General features: G+C 41.9%; 1 protein-coding gene and 1 long non-coding RNA gene across 5 annotated transcripts in view; one reads left to right on the top strand and one right to left on the bottom strand.

Moving 5' to 3' along the window:
- Positions 1-11,624, bottom strand: part of FAM120B (family with sequence similarity 120 member B) — a 38,418-nt gene extending 26,794 nt beyond the window's left edge. For 3 of the 4 annotated variants that reach the window (XR_014562518.1, XR_014562519.1, XM_083732401.1), the window contains exons 1-5: positions 11,439-11,502; positions 7,143-8,199; positions 6,697-6,874; positions 5,069-5,164; positions 357-529 (exon numbers count right to left, since the gene is read on the bottom strand). Coding sequence is in view for 2 of the 4 variants with exons in the window: in XM_083732401.1 (XP_083588527.1) it covers positions 357-529; positions 5,069-5,164; positions 6,697-6,874; positions 7,143-8,162 (1,467 nt within the window). In the remaining 2 variants the exon portion in view is untranslated. Of the gene's footprint in view, positions 1-356; positions 530-5,068; positions 5,165-6,696; positions 6,875-7,142; positions 8,200-11,438 lie in introns of all 4 variants that reach the window. The other variant, XM_083732402.1, reaches the window with a different exon arrangement.
- Positions 11,625-13,465: 1,841 nt separating this feature from the next.
- Positions 13,466-18,290, top strand: LOC310841643. Its single transcript, XR_014562647.1, has 2 exons — positions 13,466-14,018; positions 14,677-18,290. It is a non-coding gene; the product is annotated as an uncharacterized lncRNA (long non-coding RNA).
- The last annotated feature ends 261 nt before the right edge of the window (positions 18,291-18,551 follow it).

Here is an 18,551-nt window from a genome sequence, read left to right as displayed (position 1 = left end):
TTATGAAAGCTCAATCTATTTCCATGGCAGTTTGACCATTAGAATGACTTCCTAGAGAAGAACTTCATCGTCATCAGTTAAATCAATCCCGCAAAGGCCTGGGAACAGTCTCTCTCTCTCCTCCCCCCACAAATCAATCTCGCAACATACTTGTCCTAATCCATGGATAGCCAAAGCCTTGCAATGTTGTGGACTACAATTTGCATCAGCCCCTACATGAATGGCCAGTGGTTAGCAATGTTGCGTATTGTGGTCCACACATCACGAGGATACTGTGTTGGCTACCCCTTTACTAATCCGTATAGATCTGCTGCAGGCAGAAGTAAGGAAAGTCACAAAAGTAGGTTTTTCTTTACTTGTAAGAAGAGGTACAGTAACAAGCAGCAGACAACAGCAACAGAAGCTTCCAGAGCCTGGATCTCCTCTGCTATTTCTTGCAGTTGAAAGCATGCCAGAAATGTCCAATGGCGTAGCTTTTCAGTCTCGGGTCCACTGCTGAGCCACAGGGATCTCAAACTAGGAGTGCCACCTAGAAAAGAAAGCCACTATTTCAAACACTGTAGAAGAAAGCTGTAACTAAGTTTTAACAGGAATTACTCACCTTTTCGAGATTATTATTATAATTAGTTAAATTCCTTTATCCAAAGATCATAGCCTGGTTTACAATATAAAAACACAAAAATACGCACCATAAATAACAAACAAAAACAACGCTCCCCTCAGCTATAATGCAAATATTAATGACTTATACCTAGAATCAAGATTTACGACACATAAAAGATATTGCCACTCTGACCCCGACAGCTGCCCTGGATCTCTGTAAGATTTCATAGAGGGGGAAATTGCATCTTACAGTTGTACAGGATTACAGGGCTGAAAAATCTGTGCTATTTATACAATGGATTTGTTTGCACACGTGAAAAACTTCACTCAGCTGCAAGTTTAACAAAGATGCATGTTTAGCAATGATGATATGATCCTTTCACTTCCCTTTTCTTGAAAATGTTAGGCTCCTACAACCCAAGCACCAAACAGTACGCAAGCACTCCCAAAAGGACCCATTTAAATGTCTCCCCTCCCAGCATGTCACCTCTGTGTTTGGTGTGCTGCTGTTATTCAAACCATGCTGCAACCTGGAAGGCCTGTCTCTTGAAATGAAAACTCATTTGTGCATCATGTTAACAGTGAAGGACAACAGGGTTTATTATTTTATTCCCTGGCAAGAATGAAAGCATGCGAAGTCATAATGCATCCATGAACATATAAAGATGTGTGCATTACTTCTAGACTCCTTTTTATGTCACTTGTCTTATATCTTATTGCCAGTCACCAAAAACTTGATTGCTATTGCATTACTGTTCCTCAACTTTCAAAGTGAGTTATATAAAGTTTGAAATACAAATACAACGTTTAGAAAGCTGTATTTAGATAAATTCCTGCCATAAAACTATTTGCCCGGCCTTTCAGATAGACAAAGATGTCAGTTTTAAGATGAGTTAAGATGGTAACACATCTGCCTTTCCTTACAAACAGAAGTTGCATTCCTTTGGATGAACCACTTGGCCACTATAAATGACTATAGTGTTGAGGTGTCAAACAGGGCGTGAAATAAATGTTTGTTTATTTGGCCAACAACACTCACTAACCAAATGGTGCTTTTGCCCAGGGAGACAAAACAGAAAATAAATATTTTGTCCATCACCCTCATGTTGGTTTTCTTTCATATATTCTCAGTGTTAAATTTCTGAAGAATGGCTCCTCAAATTTGGAGAAAATTGGTGCTTGAGCAATACCACTGAATGCAATTTTCTAGAAGAGTTTCAATTGCCCACAAATTGAGTAGCCTGCTAGTTCAATGTCCTACTTTATATATATATATATATGTGTGTGTGTGTGTGTGTGTGTGTGTGTATATATATATTGCCATATTTCCAGGATACCCCAAAAATTGATGAGTTTTTTTTAATAAAACCCCCAAGATTGTTGAGCTTTATTTAGGAAATCCTGTAAGCTGTTGACCTTATTTTAGACAACCCCCCCTTAGACTTGTATGAGAAAAATAATGAAAGTTCAATGAGTTCAGTGGGTGTATTCTGCATAGCTTATCTGGATATTACTCAGACCAGGGAAAAACTGAAAAGAGCGCCATAAAGACTCAGTGTGATAAACTTCCATTGAAATGAGTAAAGTTGGCAAACATTTAAATGTTTTATAATACAATCCTAAACATGTTTACTCCAAACTCTTAATAAGCTCGGTGGAGCTTACTTCCTAGTGAATATGCTAAGAACTTACTTCCAATAAAACATACAAAGGATTTCCCTAAATATAAATAAAAGTTGATGTAAATATGCCTGTTCCCAGTAAAGCCCTAATACATCGTTTACAGTTCTGCAACAGTGATGTTCTCTAAACTTGCAATCCTTTTCTCTTTATATGTGTGCAGAGAGCAGAATTCTTATGGGAGTCAAACACAGCTCTTCCCCTTCAGCTCACTGTGCCTGAAGCGTGACTACCATGGTTTGAACCTCTAGATGAGTGGACTTCCGGTCCTCTATTGTGAAGATCTACAAACGGTTCTTTACCAAGGAGAGTGAATTGCCAGATATCTCAGAGCACACACATGATGTAGTGGCTTTCCCAACATGGCAACAGCATGAAGGGAGACGGTGCTCCAAAACATGTGTTTTATTCTCATGCGCAGGCAATGAGAAAGAGGTGGGGTGGGGGACAGCCTATAGACCACCACCCTGACAACACAACTAATCCGTTTGAAGGTAGTCTAAGCACTCCTGCATCTCTCAAAAATACTATTCTTCAATCGTTCTTCACTAGGTTTTAACCTTCAAGTATAAGTTACCAACATCTACACAGATCCAAATGAAAACATACTTGAAACTTTTTGGAGAAAATTCACACATTTATAAAAGATCTGAAAAGGTAAACAGAGTAAAAACTGTGACACTATTGAATTATTCATTTCAATCATGCAAGATTTCATACCTATCTTTATTTTCCTTAAAAAAGAAATGTAGATGAAAAACATAGGTGCACATTTATATATGTTCCAAAAATACTCTTTAAACAAGTAAACAGAATGTGACATTTGTTTTTACTAGCCTGACTTTGCATTTCAGTCAATAACCTCCTACCAAAGCATTTTTAGATTTGAAAGTGACACACTGCCAACCTCCTTATTTGGTGAGCTACAGATTGATGCTGCAGATAAAACTGACATGAAAGAATTTAAGGCATACAAATACGGACAGCTGATTTTTTTTTAGAAAAATATTTGTTTTGGAACAGACCACTGAAAATAAACTTTGTAAGTTCTCCTTCCTTACTAGTCTGCACTGAAATAAAACAGCTTTTCATTACTGAATTGCTAGCAAATATGGTGCTATTACAAAGCCTTGCTTCCAGGACATTTTTGGCTGAAATTTCTCATACTTAAACTCAGCCCAAATAATCCTTTTTACAAGCAAGTTTAGAGAGATGGAATGATGTCACTGCCTCTGCCCAAGATGGAAACTCCTCCATCTTATGAGATGCAAAATTCTGTCTCCCAACTCTACGTCTGTACTGCTGGCAAGCGAGAAAAATGAGATGGAACCACTCTACACTTTCACCATGCCTGACCCCACTCAAAATTCAGTAGAGATACTTGATGACTGCACAGCTAACAGTACACACCTGCAGATCAGGTGACACACCTGTTCTTCAGCATTTGTACCTATCTAACATGTAACTAACCCAACAACATACTAGTGCAGTGCAGAAACAGGCACAGTTCTTCTGTCTCAGCCACATTATTCAGCTAGAGCAGAATTTGGCACAGGGGTGCAATCACATCCTGAGTGTATTATTTTCCTAGTGGTTATTTTGCTTCTTTCTCATCTGCACAATGCAATCACTCCTCATATTTCCCTTCCCACCTCTTTGAAGGAATGCAATCAATGAATGAATGAAGCAGTATGAAGCTCACTCACTCTTGTTAAGAATGTGCCTATGCTGTCTTTTTCTATATTCCTTATCGTAACATAGGAGGCTGCCTTATACCAAATCAATCATCCATTCGTTTTATTTATATGCTGCTTTTCCACACACAAAAATCATGCTCAAAATGGCATGCAGCAAAGGAAAAGGGATGCATTTCAACCAAACACTACAAAAACAGTTTCATAATAGCCGAGCAAAATAATAATAATAATAATAATAATAATAATAATAATAATATTTTTTTATTTATACCCCGCCCTCCCCAGCCAAGGCCGGGCTCAGAGCGGCTTACAAGCAATAATAAAAACAAGATGAATGGTTACAACTTAAAAACAAAAATAAAATACAACATTAAAATAATGGAACATTAAAATATTAAAATGTAGCCTCATCGCAGGAGGAGAAGGAAAAGAAAGGGGGGAAAAAGAGAGAGAGAGGGAGGGAATCAAATTGGCTCCAAGCCAATAGCATATATAATAACATACTCCAAAACCACATTCCTATATTATAAATTTAAGAAGATAACTTAAACAACCTGCAGCATCCAACAGCAAAACTAACCATTGATCCATCTAGCTCAGTATTATCAATGCTGACTGTTATTAGTTTTCCAGGGCCTTTCCCAGCCTGGAGATGTCACGGATTGAACTTTCCACAGACAAAGCATTTGCTCTACGTTACAGTCCTTTCCCAATGACTTGGGGTGGTATTAAACAAAGTTTTACTCACAGTGGATTCTGTCTGGGTCTTTTTTCACATTTTTTCTGGAAATTGTGTTGGCTGCCATTTTTAAATTTTATTGCAGTGCTGTATTTCTGTATTTTAACCCGCTGAATTTTCATGGTTGATGCTTGTTGTTTTTAGATGTCGAAAGCCTCCCTGAGGGCCTATCAAGCCGTTCTGGGAAGCTACATATTTCAGAAATAAATGCATTTACGTAGGGTAGTTTATCAAAGCTGTCTGGCTCTCTGAAACAAAATATCATTTAAATCCACACTGCATATATTTGAAAGAAAGGTATTGTGTATTTAGTTATCAATTTTCAATACAAAAAGAAATTTCATTCTACCTGGGAGTTCCTTGGGTTGTACCAAGTCTGGTTGTTTCAGAGAATTCCCAGCGTACACAAACCACTCCTTTACCACAGGGTAGGTTCCATTGACATCTAAGGAATAGAGAATTGGATCAATGAACCAATAAGAGAACTGACTTTTCCAATTGGAAGCATTTACTCTTTAAACACACAAAAATATAGATAAAGGCAGCAATCCCATATCCAAGGAACCACTGTATTTAATACCCTAATGCTATATGTCGCATAGCTGTGATACGACAAGACAGACAGCAGTAGGCACTGACTCACCTACCTCGGCAAGCCATGTAAGCTATCGTGACAGTGTTAAATAGAAGTTGCAATTCTATGCTAGTTTACTACCATGTTTTGGATGTGGATGTTTGAACCAAGTTTCATAGTAGCTTTGAAGCCTTTAGGTTAGCATATCGTTAAATTGCCCAGTTCTGCTTTCCCTGCTTGCTCCCATATTTTGTATATTTTGTCAATTTGTCTGCAAACAAATGAAGTCTTCAAGACTCTCATATTTCTGCATGAGACAATTCTTTGCAGGGAAGTCCCTCTGATATAGCAAGGGTGGAGAACCTCTGGCCCACAGACCAAACGTGGCCTTCCAGGCCTCTCCATTTGGCCCACAAGCCCATTTTCAGGAAGCCACAACCACCTGTCCCACACCCGGCATCACTATGTCAAATGATTGTCAGGTGGGTGGCCCTGCTCACCTGCCAACTTTGGCTTGGCAGGGGTGGAGGAGATAAAAGATCTGGCTCTCTGGCAAGGAAAGGTTCCTCACCCTGAGATACAGAACAACTGTCTAGCCTAGCAGGCCAACCACAGTGGTCAGGCAGATGCAACAATATACTGCACAGTCTGTATCTGTACTAGAACTATACTTCCCTGTTTTTATATTTGAAATTATTTTCAAATGTTTATTTTTTTTACATATGGAATTGTTTAAGTTGCTATCAATATATTGTAAGCTTTAAGTAAAAATAAATGGTTTCAATATTCTAAATTCTGTTTCTGTGTTGACTGGCCAATGACCTTATAGTTCAGGCCTGAATAACTGATTTTTATTTTTATTTTCAAAGGAGGTAACACTTTGGGATCAATTCTCCAACCTAACTCACAATAGTTATTTCAACCCCTGAAGAAAGCATTGCATTTTTTTTCAAACAACACAAACTTTCTGTGGTGTTTTTTTAAAAAAAACCTACAAAGCTAGTCTAAACATAACCGTTTTGCTCTGCTTTCTGATCATTAACAGCTTTCATGACTGTTTTATTACCGCACTAGTGGGGGGAACTAATCACCTTAAAAGGTTCAAAAATGCACCAACATGTAAGTACACCCTGTTCTTATTCTTATTATTTCTAATGGCCTTCTCCTTACTAATTGCATGTAGAATGCCTACAGCATCAAGGCCTAAATCTCATGCAGATGTGAGCCTCTCAAAAATGGATGTGGAGATTTCACATTTCAACAAAATATTTTGAGAAGCCTGTGAATAAAAATATGACCCAGCTCACAATCTGGTGCCCTTCATAGGTTTTGGACTAGAACTCCTTTCAGCCCTACCCAGTAGGACCAGTTACATTGCATTGAAATTCCAGCACAGCGTTTACCTTTTGCAGACTCCAGCAGAAGAGAATAGATATGCTGACGGGCAGGGAGAAAGATAAGTGCCTGTCCAGGAAGCTCTGTATCATCTTCATCTTCCAAAGTGTTGCTGCATTCATCCTCTCCGCTGCACATGAAAGCGTACGCACGACTTTCAGCTCTCACAAATTTTTCTTTAGCTATCTGTTCACAAGAGACCCAGATATATTATTTGCTTTCACTGCTGTCACTTGGTATTTGTGATTCTTTTCTGTTTTACAGCAGTAGGATGCCACAAAAGATTTAGCACAAAAGAAGGGCAAATGAGCTCCTCTCCAAAAAAACAAGTGTCTTGAGGTAATAAAGCAAATGATAATAATACAATATGCATGTATCACACACGTGTGCATAAGTCCAAGGTACAACAGGGCATTCATAACTATACAAAAAGAAACTTCAAGAGCTTAATTACCTGCAGGATCTCCTGATCTAAACACAGGGGCACTTCTTGTTTGACTGATGCCGCTGAGCAATGTGAGAAGTCACAAGGAAGCCATGGAGACTGCTGCCCAGGCAGGAGATAAGACTCTATCCCACTGCAAAGTAGGAATTTGTCTGATTCCAAAGGCAACGTTTCTGCTAAAGCTATCAAACTGCCATATGAACGCGAAATAGATGAAATATAGTTTGCCACGGCTAGAATCATGCTACTCCTTTGATTAGAGCCCTGGCTTTTTGCACAGTATGAAGCGAGGCATTGATTCCGAAAACGTCCCATAACCTTTTCTGGTACTATGTCTGTGCCAAGGATGCAGGCAAGAAGGGGGAGATCTGTTGGATGGAGGCCCAACCTGCTGCAGAGATTCTGCCTTGAGAACATCACTGTATCTAGCCTGTGCAAGTGGAGCTCTTTGACGGAAAAATAGGGAGCAGTGTCAAAAATCAGATAGTCTGTGTCCTCTGCAAGAATCCCCATGCAGTTGTTATGCAGGGCATAAGACGCTACTTCATAGTCTGCCTCTCGCAGTGAACATATTGTCTCTTGACCAAGGGTCCTCAAGGCGGAGCGTGCAAAAGTAGCCAACCCAGATGGAATAAAGAACATTTCTCTCCCGGGCTGCTGCTTATAGGTCTTGATGAACCGAAAGATCTTGGCTATTTCTTTGCCATTATCCAATCTCCGCCTAACCCATTCCCTTCGCTTTTTCGGCTCCACCAAACCATCAAAGTAAAACACAAGTTTGATACCAGCTGCTGTAAAGGTGTTTATGAAACAATCCAGTACAGAAAGATATTCGCGCCACTGGCCACCACAAACCCACGATTCTGCTGTGTACCACTTTCGAATACAACACATGGCATCTACCACAAGGACAGGAGTAGACCCAGGATACTTGCTGCGGTGCTCTTCTGCCACTACTTTCAGGTTTACCGCTGTACATGCACCCGGACAGTCATTAGTTACAAATGAATGCAAGCCTTTAATGCCCATATTGCAGCGATACGTAAAGTTCAGTTTCTTCAAGAACCTAAAGAAACGAAACACATAAACAGTAAGACAAATCATTCTGGGGACAATTTCAATAAGGAAGGCTACCGTAAGAGGGGTAAAGAAACGCCACACAAATCCACAGAACTGTAAAAGAGATCCATCGGCAAAAGGGTTGCTCTTCCACGGCATGCAGTGCAATGCAACGCATCTGGACCCCTGAGAGAAGGGACTGAAACAAACTTTCATCGATAACAACTGGGGTCCAAAGAACCATCCAACTTTTTCCACATATCCAAAGAAGGTTAAGACTTGTGTTTCGCAAATGGCATCCTTAACTTTTGAAAGTGGAAGCTTTTGAAACTGGTCAGACTTTTGAAAGCAATTTGGTGATTTGGCATGGAGGAGTCGCATGGCAAAAGTAGCTCTCTGGATCTTGGCCTCTGGATCTCTGTCTCGGTTTCTTTCTCCCCATTGTACCCTTGCCACCAGCTGAAGGTAGAAAACCACCCTTCAGCTATAAGACCTAGCTTCCCACCCCACCTTTTAACGTTTGACATGTAAGCTAAATCTGGTGCGCACACAGCCTTTTTCGTGGGTGCAGCCAGGATTTATGTTGGGGGGCAGGCTTTATGATAGGGTGACAGAACCTCAGTTAGTTACATTCTTTTGATTTACTTGATTTGGCGGGGGGGTAGCTGCCCATGGCCTTTTTGGGTTGTACCCCACGATGGCATTAAGCAAGCAGTGCTTCCACTCACAAAAAAACGGACAACTGATTTTCATTGACACCTCCTACACACTGCGCCTTTTAAATAGGCAGATAAATGTTTAAATAAATTAAATTACATGATTAAATTCATGGGCTCACAATGAGATGATATAAGTACTGTAATTGTATAAATACCAGAGGTACAGTCTCCGATCATTCAGTTAATGCAAGGAAAGAACTGTTTCCAAAATGCATATGGGAAATCAGAAAAGTGAAATTTGAACTAGCCATGATATAAAAAGAACCTCCCTTAAAAAATGAACTTTTATCTGCAATCCTACCCACACTAAGTAATAAGCCTAATTGAGCTCAATGAGACTTACCTCTGAGATGCGCTTTTTTTCTAAAAAAATGTTTAGGGGTACTCTCATTTTCCTACTCATATTGAAATACTGCCCCTCAAGAGGCCAAACTTAGATTCACAAATGTTTAGGGGTATGTGTAGCCCTGCGTACCCCCAGAAAAAAAGCACTGCCTCTGAGTAGTATGTGCAGGATGACACAATTAATAATGCAAGACTTTAGCTTCCTTTTTTACATTACTGTACTGAAAAGAAATCTCCCTTATTTCTAACACAAACAGTGAAGAAATACACTGCAAGTTTTAATTAGGCTGGTGTCTATCTTTCGCACGACTGATTTCTCACATTTTCAATTACAAAGCACCTACGAAGTGTTATATTCAGTACATGCTACTAAAATAAGGTGATTGCGGATTGCTAATTTTCCATTTTAAAAGCTGACAGTGGGTTTACTTTCTAACTTCATGGTTCAAAAATCCCAGCCCTTCATGTGCAATTTACAAGTTCTTTTTCATTGTAACACCAGAATATATTACTAAACCAGTGCAATGTCTACTCAGAATTAAGTCCCACTGAGTTCAATGGCAAGAAGGTATAGGATTGCAGCCCAACACAATCTAAAACTAACATGAAATTACTTTTTCAGAGATGCTACTGAATGCCCTTCCTCGGGTGCACAGATTTATCTAACAGACGCTGTAGCTTCTTTCCCAGATAAATGAACACTCACTCCCTGACAATTCTAAGATTTGTTATAACAGGCTTAACTGAGGCCTGAAACCTTGTGCATCAAAGAGACTGGAAATTAAAAACGGGCATAATTAAACTCTTCACAGAGCCGTGTCCAATGTTTCAGCTCATCATCACTAAAATGTCTCAAATACCTACAGAAACTACTATCATATAACTCCCAGTGACCTGAAACAATGAGGGTGTGAGTGTCCTCCTCACCTGTCTCCCTTCCCTCAACCCAAATTTTCTCACACCCTCCCCTTTTTGGAGGATCCCAGGTAGGAAATAAAAATGCAGAGTGAGGGAGAAGGCAATGAGAATGTCCTATGGACAATGGAGAATTAATGGAGGCAACAGGAAGCTTACTATCCACACCAATGCCGGATTTACGTATAAGCTAAACAAGCTATAGCTTAGGGCCCCCTCTCTTGGGGCCCCCAAAAAATTTAATGAAAAAACCTGGATGTAAATTTCCAAAATATAAGATAAAAAACAAAATAAAACCTACATACAGCAACAGTGTTTTGTGTTGTGTAGGCTCCTAAGTAGTAGGCCCCGCCTGCTAGCCTGCTCCCTAAAATAAGGTTACCAGACGTCCCTGTTTCCTGGGGACAGTCCCCAGATTTACAAATTAGTCCCCTGACAAAATCCATCTACACCGGTACCTCTAGTTGCAAACACAATCCGTTCCAGGGTGCCGTTCGCACCCCGAAAAGTCTGCAACTAGAGTGGCGCTTCTGAGCAAGCGCAGAGCGCGATAGAGCACTTCTGCGCATGTGCGAAGCGTGCAGAACACTTCTGCACACACACGTGGCGAAACCTGGAAGTATACACTTCCGGGTTTGCCGCATTCGCAAGCCGAAAAGACTTTAACATGAACCTAACGCAACACGAGGTATGACTGTATTTAGTAGGAAGTTGAAAAGGGTCCCTGGATTCATTGAAAAAAAATCTGGTACAGTACTCTTACCCTAAAATATCACTGGTTTGCTCATTTCTATATATAGGATGCCTACATTCTGCATGTGCAAATGGCATTAGATACCTTTTAGGTCCATAAATTACCATATATTCAACACAAAAAAACAGTGGCAATTTGTTGTTGACAAAGGACAGCTGGACAACATATAAAGGGCCCGGTTATCTTCAGTAGCTTAGGGCCTCATCAAACCTAAATCCGGCCCTGATCCACATTAAGGAGTTATGGATGAGCTCTTGATGCTGTTACCTGTGAAAGCAGCCTATATTGTAACAAACTGGCAGATAAGGAGGACTGGCGCTGCCAAAGACCCCACTATGAATATCCAGTCTCCTAAATGGAGGTGGCACAACCTCTCAACAGAATTCCTTGTCCGAGAGGCTCACCAGGCCACCTGACTGTGCCCTTTCTTGGGCGCATACAGGCAACCACCTGCGTTGTGCCTTAAAGAAAGAAGCCACCCGCCCTCGCCCTCGCGCTGACAACGCCACTAACCCGCCTCCACGGCCGCCTCGGCTTCCTTTCGTACACCGACGCCAAGGGGCTACGGGCTGCACGCGTCTCTTGCAAAACTTCCGGTTCCCGGTGGCCTTTCTCAGAAGCCATATGCGGGGAGGAAAGACGTCGGAAATTAACGGTGCTTTAAAATAACTGGACCCTTTACGAGATGGGAGGTACGATATACGCTGTAAAATAAAAGGGCGCCGGCGTTTTATTTCAGCCTCGGCGTGAGCGCTCCCCTCTTCTACGCCTCACAGAAATCCCGGAGAGAGAAGTAAATTGTGAGAAAGGTTTTGCCTACAGGATTTCAAAGTAATGTAACCTATACGCTCCCCTTTGGTTTCAGTGCAGGTCATACGCCGCCCCCAAAACAGAGAAACCAACAACAAGCGATCCAGGGTTAAAATTATATGGGGTGGAACAGGAACCCCATGTTGGCATTCAGAAATGCGGGGCAGCCAGGCATTCAACAGGTACACGCCCCCTCTGCCCCCAGCCATGCAAATTTAGGGGTAGGGTAGTATTTCTGCATCTTGAGCAGCCTTGGGAAGGAACACTTTGAACTATTGCAATGCCCTCTACGTGGGGCCACATTTGAAGGTGACTAGGAAACCACAACTAATCCAGAACGCGGCAGACTGGGAGCGGACGCCGGGACCATATAACACCAGTCCTAAAGGATCTACACTGGCTCCCAGTACATTTCCAAGCACAATTCAAAGTGTGGGTGCTGACCTGTAATGCCCTAAATAGCTTTGGCCCACCAAAACTGTTGAGCTTTTTTTGCCTGGGTTTTTCCTGGCATTTTGCCCCCCTAACGCCCTTTTTACACCCGAAAACCGGAACATGTCAGGAATTTTCCTGATGTGTGGCACGCCTAAGCAGACACTGAGGTCCAGCGCTGAGGGCCTTCTGGCGGTTTCCTCACTGCGAGATGTGAGGTTACAGGGAACCAGGCAGAGGGCCATCTCGGTAGTGGCGCCCACCCATGAGATGCATAGCTGTCAACTTTCAGATTTGAAAATAAGGGATCAGCAGCCTCACCTGTCCCAGGGACAGTCTACGGGATATCTAACAATCTGGGATAGCAGTGGGAAACGGCGCTGGAATAAGGGAATTTCCCACAAAAAAAGGGAAGGTTGACAGCTATGTCAAGGAAATAAGCAACTATCTGACTTTTAGAAGACATCTGAAGGCAGCCCTGTTTAGGGAATGTTTGATGTTGGATCATGTTTTTAATATTCTGTTGGGAGCCGCCCAGAGTGGCTGGGGCATCCTAGTCAGATGGGCAGCATATTATTATTATTATTATTATTATTATTATTATTATTATTATTACAAACCTTTCCCTGGTTCAAGCCCAACTCTGGATCTGTAATGCCAACACATTAGGCCAACACATTTCTGGCGATCCCTTGAACCCGCTGACAGGGCACAGCATCAAACACCCCACTCATGTGTATTCCAAAGTAAGCACCACAGGGCTTGACAGGGCTGGGCTTACTCCCAGGTAAGCATGTGGAGGATTACAGCCACACACCCCAATTCTATGCATATATTTACATGCAAGGAACATCAGTCAAGTTTAATTGAGCTTGTTCCCTGGAAAAGCATGTTTAACAGTCCATGTGAGCCAATTTGGTGTAGCGGTTAGACTGTTAATTAGGCATAGGACCTGGGAGAGCAGGATTCAAATCCCACCTCAGTCATGAAGCATAGCAAGTGACTTTGGACCAGCCACTGCCTCTCGACCTAAACTACCTTGCAAGGATGCTGTGCGGATGAAAGGGGGGGGGGGAGAGAAGAAGCATGCATGACTCCTTATAGAGAATATAAGCATCACCATATATAAATAGATGGCTACTCAGAAGACTGCTGTGAGCGGACACAGGGCTGAGGCTTCCGCAACAAAGTGAGGCCCGCTACATTGAATTGCTTACTCCCTAAGCAATTGCAACAACAGGAACTGGCACTTCTGCCCCTATTTAAGACCATCTCTGTGGGGTTAGACCAAAGGCGTCTAATGGCAGCCTGAAGTGAGCGCTGCGTGGAGCGCTTTTATTAATGAGCTATCTCTTTGCGAAAACGCCGGCGCCGCTTGGGAAAAGCGTGGAGAGAGAGAGCGCCGCGTACGCCATCCCGCCCGCAAGCCCGTTAGGATTTCTGCGGCGTCCTTTTTTTCTTATCTCTATGGTTCTTCCCGGACCGAGAAAGTGCGGGAGTCGACCACGTGACCGCCCGCGTTCGGAGTCTCTTCCTCGAAGTCGGCGCCGCCCTTGCCGTGGAATAGAGGCGGAGCCGAGGAAGCCTCGAAGCGTAGAATGAATGGTAGAGCTGGAAGGGAGGGGTCCCTAGGGGTCATCTAGTCCAACCCCCTGCAATGCAGGAATCTCAGCTAGATCATAGGATCGTAGATGCAGACGAGGAGGAGAATGGCAAAGAGAACTTGCGCAGGACAGGCTGGTAATACACACAACTTGCGCAACTTTGAAGCCTCCTCCTTTTGCAGGGCCGCTTATTTATCATTTGCTGCCGCAGTAAGAGCACAAGGCCATCTCACGTGAGGCTTTCCGCGTGCGCGTTGTTTGTTTCTCGTTTATTTCATGCAATTGACACTGAGGGGTCCTCGCCTATGCTCTCCTACAACGTATACCGCCCCATAAATCTTTTTCATCTTCTATATGTTTCATAACCCTCTTAATTTCTCCCAGCGGGTTTTCTCTCCAGTTGAAATGAAAGAGAAATCTTCATATTTCTTCCATCCTTGATTAATCCTTGATTAAAAGCAATATTGTCTACTGTTGTCATTCTTTAATACCAAGTGTACCCTATAGTTAATGTTCACAAATAATCACGCTTCATGCTACTTTGCTTCTTTTTCTGTCGAAAGGCAAACTTTTTAATGTCTTCTTTCTGTCTGCTAATTGCTAAGGCAGGGGACGTGGGGCAATACTATTAAAACTATAGGTGTCTCCTTAAATGTTCAATGAAATTGTTTTTAAAGATTTGTTTAAATGTCCCTCCCCTTATCATCATCAACAACAACAATACTACCCTATTTTTGCTTCTGCGGCTTCTTTTTTTATTGGGAATCTTTTCTCTGTGTCTCTTTCTTGGGCTTTAAAAAGATGGTTTCCTAGCAGCAGAATGCAGAAGGCCCATTCATATTACAATGGGCAGAGAGGAAAGAAAGAGGCTGGTTTGTTTAAACTGCTTCTGTCTTCATTCACAGCCTGATATCCATGGGCATTGTGCCGGCTACAATAGAACTAAAGGACTTATTGTGGCCGAAAACAAATCAAAACAGAAGAAGCAATGATCAGAGAAAAGAGTCATGCAACAAAATTGTCCCCAAAATCGAAGTCTTACATCTGAGATTTATGTTACCTTTTTGCTGCTTGGCCTATTGACCAGTGTTTCGAATAACCACTAGAGTTTAATAAACAAAGCCTCACATGGGAACTTTCATGATCATTTGCAAAAGGCAGAAAAGATGCAGCCAGGGTAGTGGGGGTTTTTTTGTTCCTTTATCATTGTCCTCCTGGCCTTCAGGAATTTTTCATGGAAGAAGGGCACCGGTGGCTTTTCTTCAGCAGTGAGTCACATATGCTAAGTTTACCCCCCAAAATTAACTGGTTTGGGGCCTAAAATATGCCCTCTTTCTCTCTCACGGACACATATATATGCACCATAAGTCTGGATGATGAGCTCCTCTCTGAAGTTCTTTGGCGATCACATGACCTACTTCAATCCGATAGGCAACAGGTGGAAGCTTGAATAACTTCACATATTTTTTTCCGGGGGGAGGGAAGGGGGCTCGATGGGGAGCCAATTGGAGGATTAGATCAGATGTTATTGCCAGTGGAAAAAATTAAACAGAGCAGTGCTCTGGGGAACACAGATTAATATATTTAGTGACTTTGCGTACACAAAGGCTTACCATTGTAACCACGTCTGAATGCCTGTGAATAGGATGGAACATATGCAGCCTGCCACCGCAGGTGCCCACATCTGTTATTCCCCAGGCAGATGCTCGCAGGGGGAAAAGGGGGAGCCCAGTTCAAAAGTAGGAGATCTGCCTCATCCCCAAACTACTTTCACAACCACTTTCTGGAGAATACTTGCTTTAAGTCAAATGCGTGGGGGTGGGGAGAGATAAGAAGGAAGCGCTTAATAGGAAATAATATATTTGAAACAGAATAGAGCTGCACAAGAGACAGAAGAAGGAAAAGAGACACGGCAGATAACAAGCAGCAAATACATGGCTTTTTCTAATGCTGCATTCGCTTATTTTGCAAAGAGTTTCACTGGGCTCTGCAGGACGTGCTTTCAAGCAAATCTATTTAGGATTGAGGTGTTTTGAACTGCCGATTAAATCCAAGGCCTTAAAAGAGCTGATACAAAATTTGAATGGTGGTTAACCATAGTAATACAGTAAACATACCGTATTTTTCCATGTATAAGACCAGCGTTTTTTTTACCAAAAAATTAGGTTGGAAATTGGGGCTCGTCTTATACACAGGTAGTGCTGAGGGTTGTTTTCTTAATTTGGTGTCCCCCAAAATAGGGGGTGTCTTATACATGGGGGCATCTTATACACTAAAAAATACGGCACTTTGGAATGCAATTGATAATTGGCGTTTCAAGGCAGATGTCTAGCTGGAAATGAGACGGAGACTTATTACTTAAGAAAATATTCCTAGACATTTTATTTACTAAAAGCTTTATGTACTGCTTTTGACATATGTACCAAAGTAGTGTACATAAACTACACTGAAGTGTTTTTTGTCAGCGGCAAATGTTCATATTAAATCTTTAGATGGAATTATATGGCAAACAGAGCATGTAACCCCTGTCTCATTCATCCTTATTAGAGTGTCTGGGGTCTATTACTTTATGGTGTCAGGGTTCAAGCCCCAACCTGCAACCTCTTACACAGATACAGGGGTAATAGCGGCAGTTACTTTTGAAAGAGAGGAACTCTGCACATGCTTGGGGGAATATTACAGTGTTCTATGTACCAACAACAGGTCCCAGAGCCAAATTAAGGGACTTGTGCCCACATTATTTTAAAGTAAGCGTCACTGAATTCAAGTGAGGTTCACTTCCAGGTGATCAAGGATAGGAGCCAACTGCATTGTTTGTTTAGTTATTTATTTGGAATATTTAAACCTACCTAGTGACTGAAGTTCTCAAGGCTGTTTACAATGCATTCAAGATACACCGAAACAGGCAGTCAGCATATTAAGAGTCCTGGGCACTGGACTGGCTCATGCCTTGTTTGCTTCCAGAGAAAAGGCACATGTTGGGCAAAAATATTGCTGCTTAATAGCCTGGTTCTTTCCTTGAAAGTCCTGTTGGACAAACGGCCACTTCTGAGTCAACATGCATAGAGGATGTGGCTGAAGCACATAGTTGAAATGATGGAATTGGCTACTGCAAGTTGTAGTAATGACCTGCTGCGGGGAAAGCACTGTTCCACTCCTTTTCCCCCTCTCCTCCCTCCCAGGCATTGGGCTGGCCACTATGAGAACAGAGTGCTGGACACTTGAACTGCTCCAGCAGGGCTCTTTTGATGTTCTTCTGTTCCACTGGTTATAATGGGACTTGCTTCTAAGCCAGTGGTTAAAATAAGTCTTCCTTGCAGAGCATCAATTGCATCCCCCACCCCACTGTTCTGAGCCATGAAGGCTGCTGCAAAGAAACAATCTCTATCCACCCATTAAGAGTCCTAAGCACGCAGCAGGCACTGTGTTCTCATTCCAGCCACCATGTACTGCTTTTCTGCATGGGTGTACGGATCAGGCCCAACCTCACGTCACCACTTAACACAGCCCATGACATCACTCCATTCTCTCTAGGCAATGAATGGCTGGTCCTTTTGTTGTTCTAATCCTGTTCTCTTTGCCTTATGCAAAACTGGTTAGTTTTGTTTTGCATCCAGGGTGGAAAAGGGCAGTTCCAATATTGCCTTGCTCTACAGCCACAATAGCCAGCTTCACACCGTTTAAATGTGGCACCAAAGAGGAACCTTTAGTGGGAAACAGAAATACGTCATGACATTAAAAGGATTTAAGTGTTTGGAAACTTGTGCAGATCCGTTTCAGAGTAAACAAGACTAAAATTATTTGTTTCTGTTGGAGGGAGTTTTGCAAAATGTTTTTTTACTTTTACTTAGACTGATCCTAAGCATCTTGGAAGAGAATTGATCCTTGTTTCAACCACTTACTTTTGGGATAGGGCCTTGTTGTGGGTACATTTTTACATGCCCATACTTAGAATATAAATTGTAATGCATATTCAATAAGGTGTCTTGAATAGTTTGCCTTTTAAAAAAAAGGTAACACAAATGTAAAACCAACATGGTCTAGAATGTCTGTTCGTTGACTAACTTTTTTTTCTGCCTTTTATCTCACTTTAACAATATTCACATGTGCCTGAGAGTAGCTTCAGGTGGGCTCAAAGGCGCTTTGGTGTCAAGTGTGAAAATTCCTTTGGTATTTTTGCTTGAACAGACTAAAGGCATTTTCACACATGACACCCTAAAAATTGCTTTTGAGATCCTCTCACTATTTGTGCACATATTGTTAATGCAGGACAAAAAGCAAAAGATGGACCATTTAAATTATATGTTGCCTTGTTGAAAAAACAATCAAAAATATATCTATATATATTTATATTATATGTGTTTGTGTGTGCCTATTTGTGTGTATATCATGTAGCCACTGTTGGTTTAACATTCACATTGCAAAGATGGGAAATGCAAAAAAAGTAACTTTTGTCCTTTCGTATGACTTGCATGAAAGTACATGATTGCTTTCCAGGAATTAAACTCAGGATTTAATTTAGTAACTCTTTTTTTAAAAAAAATGGCTTATAAATTTCTTCCTATGTCCTTTGTTTATGTGTATTTCAAAGGGGTGGTAATCAAGACAATTGGCTGTGGATTAAAGGTAAAGGTAAAGGTACCCCTGCCCGTACGGGCCAGTCTTGCCAGACTCTGGGGTTGTGCGCCCATCTCACTCAAGAGGCCAGGGGCCAGCGCTGTCTGGAGACACTTCCGGGTCACGTGGCCAGTGTGACATCGCTGCTCTGGCGAGCCAGAGC

Source organism: Podarcis gaigeae, assembly GCF_964106915.1.
Source record: "Podarcis gaigeae genome assembly, chromosome: 3".
Classification (NCBI taxonomy): domain Eukaryota; kingdom Metazoa; phylum Chordata; class Lepidosauria; order Squamata; family Lacertidae; genus Podarcis; species Podarcis gaigeae.
Note: the sequence above shows the minus strand (reverse complement) of the source record. Positions and strands in the feature narration are given on the sequence as shown.